The sequence below is a fragment of the Strix aluco genome, chromosome 9 (genome assembly GCF_031877795.1).
Source record: "Strix aluco isolate bStrAlu1 chromosome 9, bStrAlu1.hap1, whole genome shotgun sequence".
NCBI lineage: Eukaryota > Metazoa > Chordata > Aves > Strigiformes > Strigidae > Strix > Strix aluco.
In genome coordinates, this window is record NC_133939.1 from 19,156,073 (window position 1) to 19,172,455 (window position 16,383).

A 16,383-nucleotide genomic window follows, 5' to 3' on the forward strand; every position below is an offset into this window, starting at 1 on the left:
TCAGCAAACTGTTTTTCACAGAGCCCATATGTCAATCCACAGCCCAAACCAAGAGCAATCCTAAGGCTCCTTTTCGATGCTGGGGGAATGCACCGCTCTTTGCTGAGTGGGAGGCTTTATTCATGGTTGGAGATACAGCTCCGTGTAAACAAAGATAAAACACCCAAACTCTTAGCTGTGCATTCCTGGCGCAGCAATAAGTGGGGCACTAAAATTAGAAATGCACATGGAAGAGTGCTCCTATGAGTCTTCAGTGCTCAACATTTTGCCTTGTTTTGTGGTTTGCCATCCTACAGCTGAAACTGTTCAATCCTGTCCCATCACTCTGCAAGAAAATATGTCCATTGCCTTTTCACTGCTTTTGTTATCCCCAACTGGTTGTCAAAAGAAGTGATGGAATAACAACCAACGCTGTCAAACATTTAAATCCCTTTTAAATTCCAGTCATTAGAAAACATTGTTTCCCAGTATGTTTGGAGCTTAATGAAAACGTATCACTGATTTTTTAATTTAATTTTCTTTACTTTTTTATTGTTCCATAGCTCACATTGAGAACAAGCCTCTTTTCCTTCAAAATATTACTCACTTAGGCTGACAGTGTTGCATAGTGGCAGATGTCTAGTACTGGGGGCAGTGATACAGAGGCAGGGACATAGGCATGAATCCTTAGGTACCTCACCTAACTCTGCCTTCATTTTCCCTATCCACTAGATGAAAAAAAAAAAAAATTTCTTTCTCATAATTTGTACAACCACATCACCTAAAGTCCTTCAAGCCAGACCAAGGTTTCAATTTGCTAGATCCCATACTCATGGGTAGTAAGAGGCAAATCACATTGAAGAGGTTGCCAAGCTACAAGGACAGAAGAGATTTTGAGAGGAAGCAGAGTAGAAATGCTATGTTCAAGGTCATTTAGCACAGTGGTGCTAGCTGGGAATGAAACAAGTCTCCAGAGTGCCAGCCCAGTCCCCTCTGGATCAAGTTGCCTCTGAGAGCTGTACACAAGCAGATTTGATCTTGACCATCAAAGCATGGTTTTTTGCTCTTTAAGTACTCCATAAATTTTGGCCACCCAGTATTTGCTTTTAAAAAAAGGCTAATTACCTTTGGGCCTTCTTACTACCTGGTATACCTCCCACAAAGTCCTATTTTGCCAAACAGACAATCTGTTGGAAATTCGTGTTAAAACTCAAAAGTTTCAGAAGGCAGGTGTCCAATTCCAGACAAAGCAATCAGCATTCAATACATAATTCACAGCAGGGACAAAAAATCCTGAGCTTTCGTATGCTGCTATTTCCAGTATTTCATTTTCACAGACTCTGCTGGAAGCCCTCTCTCCAGAGTCACAAAGTTTTCTTGTTTGTAAAAAAATGCAAAGATTTATTTTATGGGCTGAAATTTGGCATGTTGTTTTTTCTTAAGGCCTTGCTGCACTCATCTCTTAGGCAAGGATTTAGGCAGAAAAAGTAAAAACTGGGCAAAATACCCTTTAATAGAGGAGCCAGATGACCACAGCATTCACCACCTAACATTTTAATCACTTTTGACTGCTTCTATGACTCAGAGACTTTCACTTGCAAGTCATGGGCTCAGCCCTGGGCTGAGGTGATGGCGATCGAAAGCTGCTTCTCACCCACATGTTGCTGATGGCCAATATGAAGTAAACTATCAATGCCTAGAAAAACTCTGCTGCACGGGACTCTCAACAACTGCAAGACAGAGACAAGAACTAACCAGAAGTGAAGCCTGAGAGAATCTTTCAACTTGCGGTTCAGCAACATTGGGTTGACTCTCACTGGGGTACCAGACTTGCAGAAGGACCTCCTCCCACCATACCTGCTGCTATGGGGAGGAAAGATCTTTGCTCCATAAAGGATCTACGTTGACGAAATGCTTTCCAAACTCATCACTTCAGAGGAGATGGTAACACAGCTCTGAAGGACAGCAGCATCCTACCATCTCTGCCTGAGGCATGGGAAGCATCCAAGCAAGACCTGGGTGACTCCTCTACCTTCACTTTCCAGCTCAGCTGCCTTGAATTAGGCAAGATCACTGGGTACAAGGAGGGTGCTGCTCACTGCAGGTGTCAAAACTCTCCCTCTGCCCTCTATTAATGGTGGTCATGGCAATGTCCTTGTCACCTGCCTGGCACACAAAAAATCTTACCAGAGTGATGCTCAGGTAAGCAATGCAGGGATGATGCAGAGATTCATATTCATCCATGTCCTCAACAGCAGGTCTGCTGGCCAAGGGGAATTATGTGCGGTTGATATTGGCTCACTCATTCTGAGAAGTATTATGGACTTTCCAAACCTACTGCAGAGGGTACAAATCCCTCTGCTTCAGAGGCACTTCCCGGTGCAGTGTGTCTCACTGCAATCCTGAACTCGTACCAAGGATCGAAAGAGCTTCCCTCTGTATGAATTTAGGCCAACGGGTCGTGAATGTTAAATAAACTCCTTGTCATTATCCTGCTATCACTCCTACTCCAGTGAGAGAGGACTATGTTACAGTTTAGTTTATGTTGCTTTAAAACTATCTTAAAGATAACATAAAAAAGAAACCTAACAATAAAATTTCTCTTATTCCACAATAGAAGTATCCCCAAGGGCAAGGTATACCTATAAAATTATTATAATGCTTTAACTGCATAAGCACAACTGGAAACGTCTTCTCTGAAAACAAGTCGTAACTCTATTTTCCTATCTGCAGACATTATCCTGATAAATTTGGGAAGGTCAGCTAAGGTGTAATCCAATAAACGTGGTGATGTTCTGAGTAAGTACCTCACAATTCGCAGCCTAATCTATTATCCTACTGTAAGACCATCAAATGACTCACCAGTTTTAATACTTAGGACAGATCAAACAAAGGAAAATATCAAAGCTTTACATTCTAGTTCCACCTTTCAAGGACTTGTTTGAGTACTCTTTAATTACAGCAGATCATACATTCAACTCTGGCATTTTCTTTTTCTAACAGCTATAGTTAGAAGTTGCTGTAGCTGTACTTCCACAGGACATCATTATGTTAACCAATAAATCTTGAAAAGTCTGATAAAACTGAACAAAGAAACTTGGGATTTGGTCCCAGAGATGAAATTCAGCTTCTTCTGCCCACTGGATCACACACAGTGACTGTAACACACCAGGGAGCAGCAGCAACCCATCGCTCCTGGGTGTAGGGTACAAGTCTTCAGAGACCCCACCTGAACTGTGGGCAAAAAGCCACGGGAACAAGCATGTGCAGCAAGCAGCACACGTCATCTTGGAGGTTGATGAATTTAAGAGGTCAGATCAAGTCCAAAACTTGGGCTATGTCTCCTGATCTTCCAGAAACTCAAATACACCTGCAGAACTTTGCATTTGAACACTGTGATTTTTTTTTTTAATTTTTTTTTTTAAAAAATGGTATAGGCACAAAATAGAAGTGAAAAAACAACCTATTCACAGAACACCAGATCCCAAAGGAAGAAGTATCAGGAGACAGACAGCAGTACTGTCAGCAAACTGCAAATGCTTAGCAAAGGGGTTACAGAAGTTACACGTCTCTACAAAGATGCTGGTGCTGACCATGGGCATTGCCAAAGAAAATGGTGAGTACAAATCTCTTCCAGTTAACTCTCACAGTGTTTTCACAGTAGAAAGCATTTCCCAGTAACAGTGTGCATTCGTATGTGTTTGGCCCACGCAAATAAAATGAACATGGGTTATTCGACACAGTGCTTGAGCACTATCACTGCTAAAACTTCTCTCATTTATCGCCACAACAAAAGCCCACTGCGAAAAGGATTGAATTTCATCTGGTTTATGCTGTTGCACTTTTTGACTGACTGACCCAAATCAGACTGTTTTTCAGGGACAAGCCTGTAAGCTTATGCAGTGACTATGTACAGGCTGCTAGAATGAAAGAAGAGTTTATTAGGAGGTCCCTGCAGAAGGGATAGAAACCACACAGGCCACCACACCAGAGCCTCTGTGTGCAGATGGATGCTTTCAAAAGTGCACAAATCTGATTTAACTCTGCTTTTGCTAAATTCACATACTTAAACAGAGCAAATCTAAACTAATGTCAATTGTTACTTTAGTCCTGCTCCAAAGGTATTGTTTCTCAATTATTTAAAAGATACAACAGCGAAAAGCCATAAACCAAAGAGAAGGCCTGTATGGATAATGGGCGTGCACCGCCTCACTCAGCTATCCCTTTGATACTTTTGACTTTAGGGGTTTTATTCAGGGCTGACATTGGTAAGACAAACACTGCACACATATAGCTGCATACATGCCTACAAGACCTATATACATGTAAGAAATGAGATCAGTCATGAGATTAGGGAGCAAAGGCAGTGCACAACTGGGCACAAACACATCTGGGATGATTTATGAGATCTCAAGAATTGCCCTTTCCAAAGTGCCACTGGGGTGTCACCGCTTCTTCTGATAAATAGATAACATCTCACCAGAACTTAAATAGCTCCACTCGAGCACTACCTAGATGAGTGACAAAAATCAGCTGAGCTGCTGTCACCCCTGCAGTCCTTGTCTAGACACAGCAGAGTAAGTGCAAATTCCAGTCTGCCTTGCTGGGCTACAGCCACCCTGACAGCTGAGCTATGATCCAAGCCACTTCGTCGCCACTGATTAGACAACAAAAACAAAAGAAAACAACTTGAGATACAGATATCTGAATCCTTCTGGCAGTGTGACAGATACAATTAACAAAACAGAAAAACATCAAGAAAGTAAAAGCGTAAAAGTAATTGTGAACTAAGCAGGTTTTAATTCACAAGCTATTGTTGGTGGGAAGTTGAGGTGAATGAAATTACACTTTTATCAAGCATTTTTCTAACAATGTCTGTGGCAATCTAATACTCAGGATCAGAGGCCTTTCACTCAGAGGTATGGCAGCTTTTGAGCTGGTGCCCCCTTTAGCGTGGCTGCACCCTTCTCCCCACTGACAGCCACATCTGGATGCTATCAGGAGGAACTGGCACGTCTGCTCGCAACAAATACCAAGCAGTTAGCAAATTGACTCCAGCAGTCGATGCTGGCCACTTTCCCACTCTCTGTTTATGCAATGTGCCACTAACCTGTTGAGTCCGAGGTTTGTAAGGAGAGCTGCTCTCTAGGTCAGCCAGGATGCTGGTCAGAGAGTCAATTTCTGCATCTAAACTGGACCGCCTCTCCTCAAGCGTCTTGGCACCAGGATTCACCTTAAGGAAGAAAGAAGAGTTCCAGTTATTCAAACCACTTGGCCTGGCACATGGTTTCCTACTGTCCTCATAGAGCTGCTACCATGCCCAGCAATAACTCCCGGGTTGCAGGGACAAACATGCTGAAATGCTATAGCTCTCTCCCAGAACCAGCAGCAAGCCTCCATCTCATAAGGACTTAAGGTGCTTTGGGGCTTTCCTTCATGAATTTCCCACAACGGTCCTATTGTGTTAAATTGACTTGGAGGATTACGCAACTTGGTGTGCAATCGCTGCTGAGGTGAAGAAGCAGGACAATCCCCGCTCCCACAGATGGAAATGATGCATTTTAGAAGGATGCCTGGCTGGGCAACCAGAGCTGGGGACAGACTTGGAGCACCTGGATCCTGGGAGCATCTTTTCAGCCACATCCCCATCCCAGACAAAGCACAAGCAGAGCTGAGCTGCAAGCCACAGTGGCCAGTGACCAGCCACCCACACCTATTATTACTTTAAATCAATTTGTGGTAACTGTACCTGTCTGATTCAACACTTCATATTTTCCATCTAAAAAATGAGGTCCTTCAAGGAGGAGTGAAAAAGTTCAATTCATTTCTAGCAGATTCAAGGTGAAGGGCATGATTTGCAATAAGCAGTCACAAAATAACATAAATAAGGTCCTTCTGAAAAGGGCTATTACACAGCAAAGCCTATGCCAAGAGCAAATACCAACCTACACTCAGGACCCTTTCTGATTCAACAGATCTTGCTTTCTTTCTGCTTTCAAAACAGCCCAGCTCCACTTGTACCCAGGCTGGTAGGGATGATCATTTCAAAGAGAAGAGACAAGAATTTTCACTACCACCATCCACCTCCAGAAGTAAAACCCAGGTCTCAGCACTGCAGGAGAATATGCAATCCCCAAGCCGCTGTACAAGGGCTGTACTCCAATCCTTGCTAGAATAAGCATTTTCAAAGAGGACTCATTCACACGCTTTGTTTTTGAAAAATCAACTGAGCCCAAAACCTCTTAGAAGGACCTCCGTGCTCTACAGCCCAACCCAACAGCAGTATCTCCCAGCAGTGCCCAAAGGCAGGTACAAGGTAGGAAATACCTCCCTCATCAGTGTTTTCAGTGCTTTGGAAATTAGGCAGATCTGTCAGGAATGAGAAGTTCGAGAAAACCAGCTAAGGATCCCTATCAGGTGCGATGTAAGTGCCAGGAGCTAGCCCCACTGAGCCAGCCCACATTTAGGGCATGCACAGAAACTGAAGTTCTTGAGTCAAGTGAAATATTACACATTGAAAGTCTTTTCTCAACCTGAGTCATAGTCAGTAATTTTCTTCTGTCCTTCCATGTCTGACTTATCTACAGATCCCCCAGACAAAGTCTCTCCATGTACGTGCAACCACAGAGTTCAGTGCAGAAGAGCTCATTCACAGCTTGACTACTACAATAATAAAAATGCTAAAGAATTACCTAACAACTCACCTAATTTCAACTGTAAAGCCTGTTCAGACCATACCAGCACCTCCCCACAGACAATCCAGCTCTGTTTGCCTTCACTCTCACCAAGTTACTTCGATTTTCCAAGCCAAAAATTGGCCTTTTCCTTTGGCTCACTGGCTGTTCCAGATAGTTTTTATTTAAATTTCATTTCAGGAGCATTTGATCATTACCTGTTTTACAGAACTCCCCAGTCATCAATCCAACACATAAATGGCAAGTTGGTCAAAGAGAGACAGACTATGCAAAGCAGGCAGGCTCTGATCTGCCAAGCTTATACGTGCTGAGGCATTCATTAGTTCCTAATGATTATTAAATCTTATTGGATTACAATAAATTTGGCTTGACTAACAAGAAAATGGAAGCTCCAATGTGCTTTATGCAAGAACACGTCATTTAAAAGGCTGAGAGTCAGGTTAGAAACTACTTATAAACTCAATTCTTCTTGCCTATTTTTATTATAGAGCCAAAGTTTTTCCATCCAAACTATCGTTCAAAAAAAGAAATACTTCTCACAGGAACTACCCCAGACCGTTACTCCTGGCTAGCTGCAGGCACCTGGATTTTTAGATCTGCAAAAGTACAATTTCCTTTCCACTATTAGTGCACTTCATGGCTCTTGTTTGGTTTTACTCCATCCTCCAGTTGTTGGCCTATAACTACAGGCCAGCCACAGGCTTCCCAGACACAAAACCTGTCATTACTCCACTCCAGCAAATTTTTAAGCCAAGCAGCCAAAATCCAGCCTGGAAAGTGAGGGAGATGCGAAGGGCACCCAAGGCCCCAACATTTGAGGTGATAAATCAAGTCAATAGCAGACCTGGGAATAAAACTGGAGCCCACACATAGCCTGTTTGGTACCCTGGCCCTGGAGAGGAGGGATGGTGGCAGATGAGAAGATCAGATGATTTAATTTCTGCTTCTTAGAATTTCTGGGCCATATTATTCCCAGGTTCTCATTCCCCAAAACAATTACGCAATAGCTGACCAGCAAATGCTGCAGAACAAGCTGTAAGGTTGTAAAAGTTAAATGTCCTTAGGAAACCTAGAAAAATAAAATAAAATAGCATGGAAACATCTCTATTGATTCTGGGCTCTGCAAAAGATTTATTTATTCAATTAAAACATAATCAACATAGATTAAGAGCCCAATTCTACAAATGCTGGGGCACAACGCAGTACGACAGTGCCAACTAATAATGCTACCGATGTGTGTGAGGGCCTACTGGGACAGGTCTGGACTTTAAGTACATTTAAGAAAAGGTAATCCTTACAAAGACGGGTTTCTGCTTGCTCTCTTTTTCCCATCTCCATGAATCTTGCATTTTTTTCCCCACAGCGCTCCAGATTCAACTGAAGGATTTGATGCATGTGGAAACAGGAGAAGAATTTGCAATGCTAACTTTAGCAAGGGAGGGTTAAGTTATTTCTCTTCTCATGCTCTTCGTCATGACGTTGCTATAAAAGTTTTATGATATTGCTCTGGAACCAAACCCAAGCGCCAGGTCCCAAGGCACAACAGGTTTGCACAGACACGGCTCTGCTCCGAGAAGCCCAGACTGGTTAAGCTCACAACCTTGCAGATACAAACACCGGAACCAGAAAGAACTGCTAATTCTATTTCTGTCTGAGTTTATGGCATTGTTGCAAACCTGTCGCTTGCACACCCTCCCTTTCAGGCAGCAGAATATGGAACAACGGGTTTAAAAAGAAAAAGGATGCTATCTTTGGCCCAGCTAACGTGAGTTCGACAAAAAGCAAACATAAGTCAACCCAGTCCAACAAATTACTCATGCCAGAGACTATCCACTCACGTGAACTTCTGCGACGCCTACACTCCTATCCCCTGGCTCAGTCCCTGCTGCAAGGCAAAAGGGAGAAAAATTGCAGAGAGCTTCACTGCTTAGCTTGTTTGTCTGCCCCTGAATTCCTGGTGTGCAGCTCAGAGCGGCTGTGATGGCAAACCACTCCCAAGCCCCATCAACTCACTCTGTTCTAATGAAAACTGGCTTTAATTTTACTAATCCTACCGCCCAACACCAGCCAGTGCCACAGGTACCCCCGCACCACTCCAAGGGACATTCATTACAGAATATGCAGTGCAGAGGGCAATGCAGGGCCTCAAAATTTTGCCTTGCTGTGCTAAAAAGGCCGTAAAAATATTCACCAAGCTAGAAGACATGAAAAGCACAATGATCTCCCTTGATGCCACCTTTTCCTAGATCACTTGCTCTTATCACATTTTGCAGGTTATAGCTGAGAGACAAGAATGCTTCTTGTTTGTTCAAGTCAGCTCCTTGCAATGGGCTCAAAGAGAAGAATCTGGCTCCCAGATGTTCTTTCTAGCTCCTGCTCCAAATTCCTTTCCCTACCCAGATCCAACCGCCTCTCTTTTCCCCTCTCTCCATGACCTGTTTGCTGCCATGCAGTGCTGCAGCTTGGGACAGTCATTAGTCCCTGGGACGAGAGATGCAATGTGGGCTGCCAGGCTGGCCTCTGAGCCTCTATGGGAAATCACGTTGATGCCCGGTGGTGTTGCTGTGTCAGGGAAAGATGGAGGGTGGCTTTGCAGTAGTGACCTGCTGACTTACATGGACAGCAGGTTAGAAGTAACTTCAGAGTACTAGTCTATATTTCTACCAACACAAGGCAATGGCCAAACTGCTCAACACTTTCAGAGCATCAGGACTTTGCCTATTACAGTGCAATTTTCCAGCATCAAGATCCACCTTCTCCCCCTCCACCTTAGCCTCGCTCAAGTCTTCTCTAAAGTAGGTTGAGCTGAGTGCATTTCATGAGCGTTATGGCCAGCTCATCTTTTGAGCTGAGCCCCAGGAACATGAGCTGTCGTTATTCGAAAATGTAGTACTGTTATATATGTACAGACACATCCAAGACAGCAGAGCTACAGCTAAACACACAACCTTCCTCGTGGCATCAGCTCACACTGCACGCCGTGCTATCACAAGTCACCGATAACCTCATAACTCACAAATGGAAGAATGGAGATGAACATCATGGATATTAGGAAAGGTCGTAGCTAATAACTCGAAACAAACAGGCTGGGGGCCCTCAGTGCCTTCTGTTCCCGGTACATTGGTTTTACTGGGAGCCTGAGGTGCTTGGGGAGCTCTCTTTGGGCTGTGACAGGTCACTGTTTGCATTTACACATCCAAGAATGGGGAAAAGGAGGGAGCAGAAAAGCCCTTTGCAGCACAGGTACTCATGGGAAGGAAGGACTAAAGTAACAAGAGAAGCAAGCAAATCAGCGTTGTGAGCAGGCAGATAGTAAATAAGGACTTTTGTCTTAATAGACTTTATTGTCTTTTCCTCAAGTAAATGTGACTGAGCCACAGTCAAGGTGGCAAAGCTGATAAATTCAGTGACCACTGCCCGCTTCACCAGGCTGCATCTACAGCAGCCACCTGACACGTTCTGCAGGCTGTCGAAATCCTGGGTAGGCACTGAGGTGGTAGGAAGAGCAATTGAAACTAGCTCTCCAAACAAGGAGTTAGCATCTCTTTCTACTTCATGGCCTCGGGCGCTGGGCTTAGACAGTGCTGCAGACAGAGAAAGAAGGATGGGGCTCTTATTTCCTATTTCAGCTGGGGGCAGGAGGGGGAGAGGAGGGAAAGATGTTTGATTTTGATGGCATCCACTATACATAAAAGAAGAGACTGTGAGAAATGTTAAGCAGGAAGAAAAGAAGTGATTCAGTCTTGATATACTTCAGGCTGAGGTTTGTGTTTAATTTTTCCCTTTTTTTTTTTTCCTCCTTTCTTTGCGCTTTCTCCAACAATACCACTGCCAGAGGCAAGATCCATTTCAGACACACACCCTTGCTACCCCATCTCTCTCACTGCAGAACTTCCCAGACTTTGCTCCAAGGTCACAAAAGCCATTTAAAGCCCAAAAACACTGCAGTGGCAAAAAGGTGCATCCTCAAGGGCATCTATCAGGAAAATGGAGCACCCTGAAGATAAGCTGCTGTGTCTGTTCTCCCCCGAGCCTAAAGACAAGTGCAAACATTTTCTTTCAAATTCCATAATGTAAATTAAAACAGTCCAAAGAGGCTGCCCCATCAAGCATGCACGTGGAGACAAGAGCTGACTGCAACATTTGGGGTGAGGGGGGTCTAAGATGCTTGACTGATGCCTAATCGCTGTTCTAAGCACCAAGGAGGGGCTGAAAAGTAGTCGTGCCCTTTAAAAACAGAAAGATTGAGTCTTTTGAAACAAAACCAAAATGATGGAAGATTTCAGCAGATACGACCGCAGTGATTTCACCAGACGTGATTGTATCAAGGATCTAATAGAAAAGAACTTCCCTGCTGTTCCATCAGGCTGAAGCCAGGCCTGAAATATCCTTTTTAGTCTTTTGATGACATCAAGGATAAAAGCCAAAGAGAAGTTAGGTTTTGATTTATTTTTTCCCCTGCTCTTTCTTTTTTTCAGGCACAGAATAGTTTTACCTGGTTTGTGTTGCCGGATGTTAGCAGGACCAAAGGAAAACACTTCAAAAGTTCAAAGTGGGCTGTTCAAAGGCATGATTTGGTATCTCTCTGACGCCGCTGTCATCTAACTGAGCAACAATTCTACAACTCCAGCCACTTTTGAAGATCTCCCTGTAAGGAGGCAGGTGGGGCCTACCTGGAACAGGACTTAAATGGAGTGGGGGGCAACCATCCACTAAACACCAACCTACCTTACTGCCCCAAAAAGGACTAATAAATCTGCCAAGTATCTTCCCTTGGCAAAGTTCACACCAGCAGCTGTGCCACAGCAAACTGCAGGAGAGATAGCAGGGTAAAGGGGACTGCACTCCAAGCTCAGCTCAGTCCCAGTCCTAGGGCATGGGTCCGAGGTAGCCACAGTTTCACATTCAATTTCTCCACTCATAGAAAATGAAAATAGCACCGAGTATCCTGAGGATTAGTTGATATTATCTCTGAAGCAACAAGGTGTTTTAAAGAACTGCATGAGCTTACAGCTGGGACAAATGAACAAGCAGATGAGGAAAAGTTACTTGTTAAGCATTGCTAGGAGACCTCTTGCAAAACCTTAACGATCAATTTATAAACTCACTGTGGTGTAGGAAGCTTATAAAAAGGACAAATAATAAAAATATTTAAAAAAAACAAACAGAGAAAGCAGATAACAGAAGAAGAAAGCATGAGACTAGCAAGCATCAGTCTCAAAGCAAAGGGGGTAGGTGTTTCGTCACTCAACATGCTATGAAGCTGCAGAGCTACTTCTGCTGCAAGATGCTGTGGTTGCTATGAGTTTACACGAATTTCAAAAGCAGCTGGAGAAACATGTGGAAGAAAACTCCACCAAGATGCTTAATAAGTAAAAAATGTTCTGTGCTTCCCCTTTTACATTTTTTACTGGACACTCACTACTGACCACTGGTGATCTGATTTGGCTCTCTGTAGACATTTACATGAAGCTTCCACTTGTGCTTCCTATCTGCCAGGTGACATCAGCCAGGACTCATTTCTGCTGGTGGGTACATGTCTCTGCAGGTTGATAACTGACCACCGCCTTAGTGCCAGGGCTTGGACCAACACCTGGAAACCCACTTCTTCCCTCCTCCTAGCCAAGAACAGAAATCACAGTCAATTTCACTCAGCCTCCTGGGACACATATATGAAAGACAGCAAAGACTTTGTTGCAGTTATGAATCTGTATAACAATAAAGATTTATATTTCCCTAGAGATCAGTGTGACAGGCACTGCTCACGTACAATAGTTAGGAAACATCCTTGTCCCAAGGAGCTTATTGTCAACTGGATACCAGCCTGGGGAAGGGAAAGCAGGTAGAGGGGTAGGAGTGAGGTGCTGCAACTCAGAGACACAACCAAGCTTCTTCTGGCCACCAAATGAAGCCACTAATCCACTGGGTCAACCCAGCTCCTTAATGGACATTTCATTCTCTGTATTTGTTGTCCTAGCCCTGACAAAACATGCCAGAAGACAACAAACCACTGCCCAAGCCATCCAAGCTCCTGCTGAAATTTCTCTGCAGGATGGCCCCAATTTCACTGGATCAGAGGGCTGGATCTGCGTCACCGCCATGCTGAGCACTGGCTTGTGGGCCCATGGCCCTTCTTCCATCACTGTTTAATAAGCCAATACCCTCTGCACATCCTGAGAGGGGCCCCAATCCCAAAACCAGCACCTTGGCTCCACTCAGGGGTAGGATGCCACCAGTGTGGATAGGCAGTGATAATGCCAGGGCAGAGCCCAGGACTACATTCCTTTCCAAACAGCTCCTGCCCTTAACACTGGAGAGAAGCTTTTGCCACAAACACCCATGGTTTGTCCACGCTTCTCAAGACCACAGAAGAGGATTTCGCCCTGGATATTGGATGAACGAGGAGAAACAAAAAAGGATGAAGCTGCATCACAGAGGTTTAGCCAACAGGCTCCATGGCCTGGGGCATGCTCTGCTGAAGCACTGGGTCCAAGGCCAGCAGCAGATGACCCCAGTGGCTGTGATGGGACATGGACAATAGCCCATGAGATGTGCAACACTCCCTGTCCCATTGCCACCCTTGAGGACAACAGAAGGCAATTATACAACAGGAGTAAGGAGGATGCAGCAAATAGGTCAAAGCATTCAGTAAAATCCTCCTTGCGGCCTAGGTGTGCACTTGTAGATGTCCCAAAGCTGGACATGCTAACACAAAGGTCCTGTGCAGTCTGGTCCCCTCAGCCCCCATCTACTCTGCTCCAGGACGGTGTTATCCAGCTCCCTGCTCCCCGCATCACAGACTGACACCTCTACCTAGGGCATTCAAACCTGCACTCAGCTTTTTCAGGTTTCTCACCACTGCATTTTGCTCATGGAAGGAAGTTCTGGAGATTTCAAGGTTGGCTAAACAAGGATTTCAAAACTACAGTGCTACTGAAAAACAACAAAACAGCAAATGCCATTCAGTCGACTGGAGGAGGTTCATACTGTGGGCCAGCTAGTACATGGGGAAGAGGCACTGTGATCCTCAAGCATATGAAAGTAACACGACAGATTTCATAAGGAACAGTTGGGGGATGAAGAGAGAGGAGTCATCCCACGAGCCGACATCTGCCAGAGCAGCAGACCCGACAGTCCTGATAGTTTACTTAACGTGTCTGATCAAAAGCTTTGGGAGTCTTGTTTGTGTTAAGTGCTACCAGATGCAAAATCAGCAGCAAGATGAGAAGTGTATTAATAAACTAAGGAGGCACATAGAGTTATTTGAAAACTGAATGGGGAAGATGGGAAGAGAAGGGGGAGAATAAAACCAGTTTATTTTTCCATTAAGGCAATTTAATATTCCCCGGGTGGAGTTACAATCACCCGTCCTTGGGAATTAAATTGAATTAGTGAAACATTCCTGTTCATCAGCAGAATATTCAATATGAAGTGGAATATATCAATTTTTTCTTTATGCCTTCTGCAGGACAGCAATACTTCTGTGTTCAAGGGGCAAGAACAGCTGGCCATGAAATTCTTCTGACCCAGCACAACTTTCACTGACTTTAACCAACTTTATAGCAGCAGGGTATATATCCTTTTTTTAATTAATGCAATCACATTAGGCCTCATTATTGATAATTATGGTGGCTGTTAAAAGTTTCCCCTTTCTTTGCCCACTCCCCCACCAACTTAAAATCTGCTCCAATATCATCACAAATTAATGTTTAATTAGCCATCAAGCAGAGCTGATGTTCCCCGCAGAGTATTGCTGCTTGCAGAAAAACTGAGAACTAAGAGGAGATATTGGATATCATCACCTGCCTCCAAGGGGAATCATAACCGGAGAGTAACCAATTACCCCAATACAGTTGCAAAGTTTAATCAATGTAGAAACCAAATAGCTCATTAAGTGTCTGCTGCAATAAAGGAAGACCTTCCCACTGACTCGTACGATGTGAACATTACATTTATAAAAGATTCCATGGTGATGTCCAAGAGCAAAGACTCCCTTCATCTCCACATCCTGGCCAAGTTGTGATCTTCCTCTTTCCTTTTCTGGTGTTAAGAGAAGAAGGACGAGGAGGATGCCTCCAACGGCACAGGACGTGTCTGACAAGCCATGAATTACACACGCCTACGCGCAGGGTAAGCTGTCACACCCAGCCCCCCAACTCAGGATTTATATTCCACAGGGGAAAACCACACCAAACATCAGCTCCTGCCTGGTGCCACACTATCCTACAGCGAGGAAAGTGCAGAGCTGGAGGTGATTCTACTCCTTTCAGTATTTCTGGTGAGTCTGGCGCTGAAACACCATGTCCAGTTTGGAAGGCAGTGTTCTAAAATCTTGAGAGACACCCCAGAAAAGCAGAAACAGCTGACAACGAGACACACAGAGAGCTCACTTCGTTTCACTTATGAAGGAGATTGAGTAGCTTGATAGCAATATCTAAACAGCTTCACAGAATGAAAATGCCTGATACCACAAGACTGTCCAATCTAGCAAAACAGAAAAACACACAGCAGCTGGGAAGCTGAAGCCAGGGAAATTCTATTTATAAACAACAGAGATACTCGCTTATGTGTAATACTGCAGGTAATTAAATGCTAGAATAAACTTCCAAGATTTCTCCATCTCTTGATGTCTGCAGATCAAGGCTGGATGCCTTTGGTCTCCCTGGGTGACCGGGCAAAGCTTTATGATCTGCGATACGCGGAAGGGCACAGCTGACAATTTAATGGTTCTGCCTGGCCCCCACATCGACAGAGGCGAGAAAGCAACAGCACTGCTGCATTCATAAAGATCTATTGAAATCACTTTGTGTTTGTACCACTTTAACTGGAAATTAAATTTACATGAACAAACTCTATCCCACACAAGACTGTATATTGTGACAGTTAAATGAAGAGCTTTTTAAAAGGGACACATCTCAGGCAATTTTAATCAAAAAAGATAGGTTTTGTTAAAGCTACCAATTTCAGAAAATTAAGGTTGACTAAAACTGTTTTTAAAAACTCCTTTTGGAATTTAATCACATGTTAGAAACCCATATGCAGCTGCTTGTGTCACCTGCAAAAAGGCTGTATAAAACATAAGCATATGCTTAATTTTACACGTGTGCTTAAGTTCTATCAACTTTAATGAAGTTTAAGCACACAGTCAAGCTTCTCCGAATTTGAGAAAGCATTCCTGAACATGGGCTGTGAAGCTATTAGGAAATCACCACTGGAAAAAAAATGTAAAATTAAAATTGGCCAGTTGATTTTCACAGCCTGAATAAACTCCAAGTCCAGAAGTTAAACATATAACATACTTCTGAATTGTTTGCTTGTTTTGCTGTAATAGGAAGGGGTGCGCGCCAAAGCGTTTGCAAGGATTCAAGAATCTCCCAGTGAGCCTGGCAAAATGTCAACAAAATGAATGTATAAAACTACATGAAAGTCAATGGCTTGGGTTTGGCTTCTGCAGAAATGAGTCATGTTCAAAATCTACTATATGTCTCTCAAAGCTGAGAAGAGGAAAATCTGGACTCTGCCTCAGTCCGCACGTTTTTGGGGCGGCTGATGGCTGCAGTGCACGGGGCGGGCAACCCGCAGCTGGGCAGACCCTGAAGTTCTGATTCATGGAGGAAGGTCCTGCCTTCAAGAAGTTTACAATCTCATTTTCCAAACCATTAGGCCCACTTTTACCTTCCCTTCAAGGCTGCCAGATGTGTGTCTGGTA

At 44.0% G+C, this 16,383-nt stretch overlaps 1 protein-coding gene across 22 annotated transcripts in view; it reads right to left on the reverse strand.

Moving 5' to 3' along the window:
• Window positions 1-16,383, reverse strand: part of LPP (LIM domain containing preferred translocation partner in lipoma) — a 348,295-nt gene that overhangs the window by 162,917 nt on the left and 168,995 nt on the right. For all 22 annotated transcript variants that reach the window (XM_074833994.1, XM_074833988.1, XM_074833995.1 and 19 more), the window contains one exon: window positions 5,090-5,212. In XM_074833994.1, coding sequence (XP_074690095.1) covers window positions 5,090-5,212 — 123 coding nt within the window. The remainder of the gene's footprint in view (window positions 1-5,089; window positions 5,213-16,383) is intronic.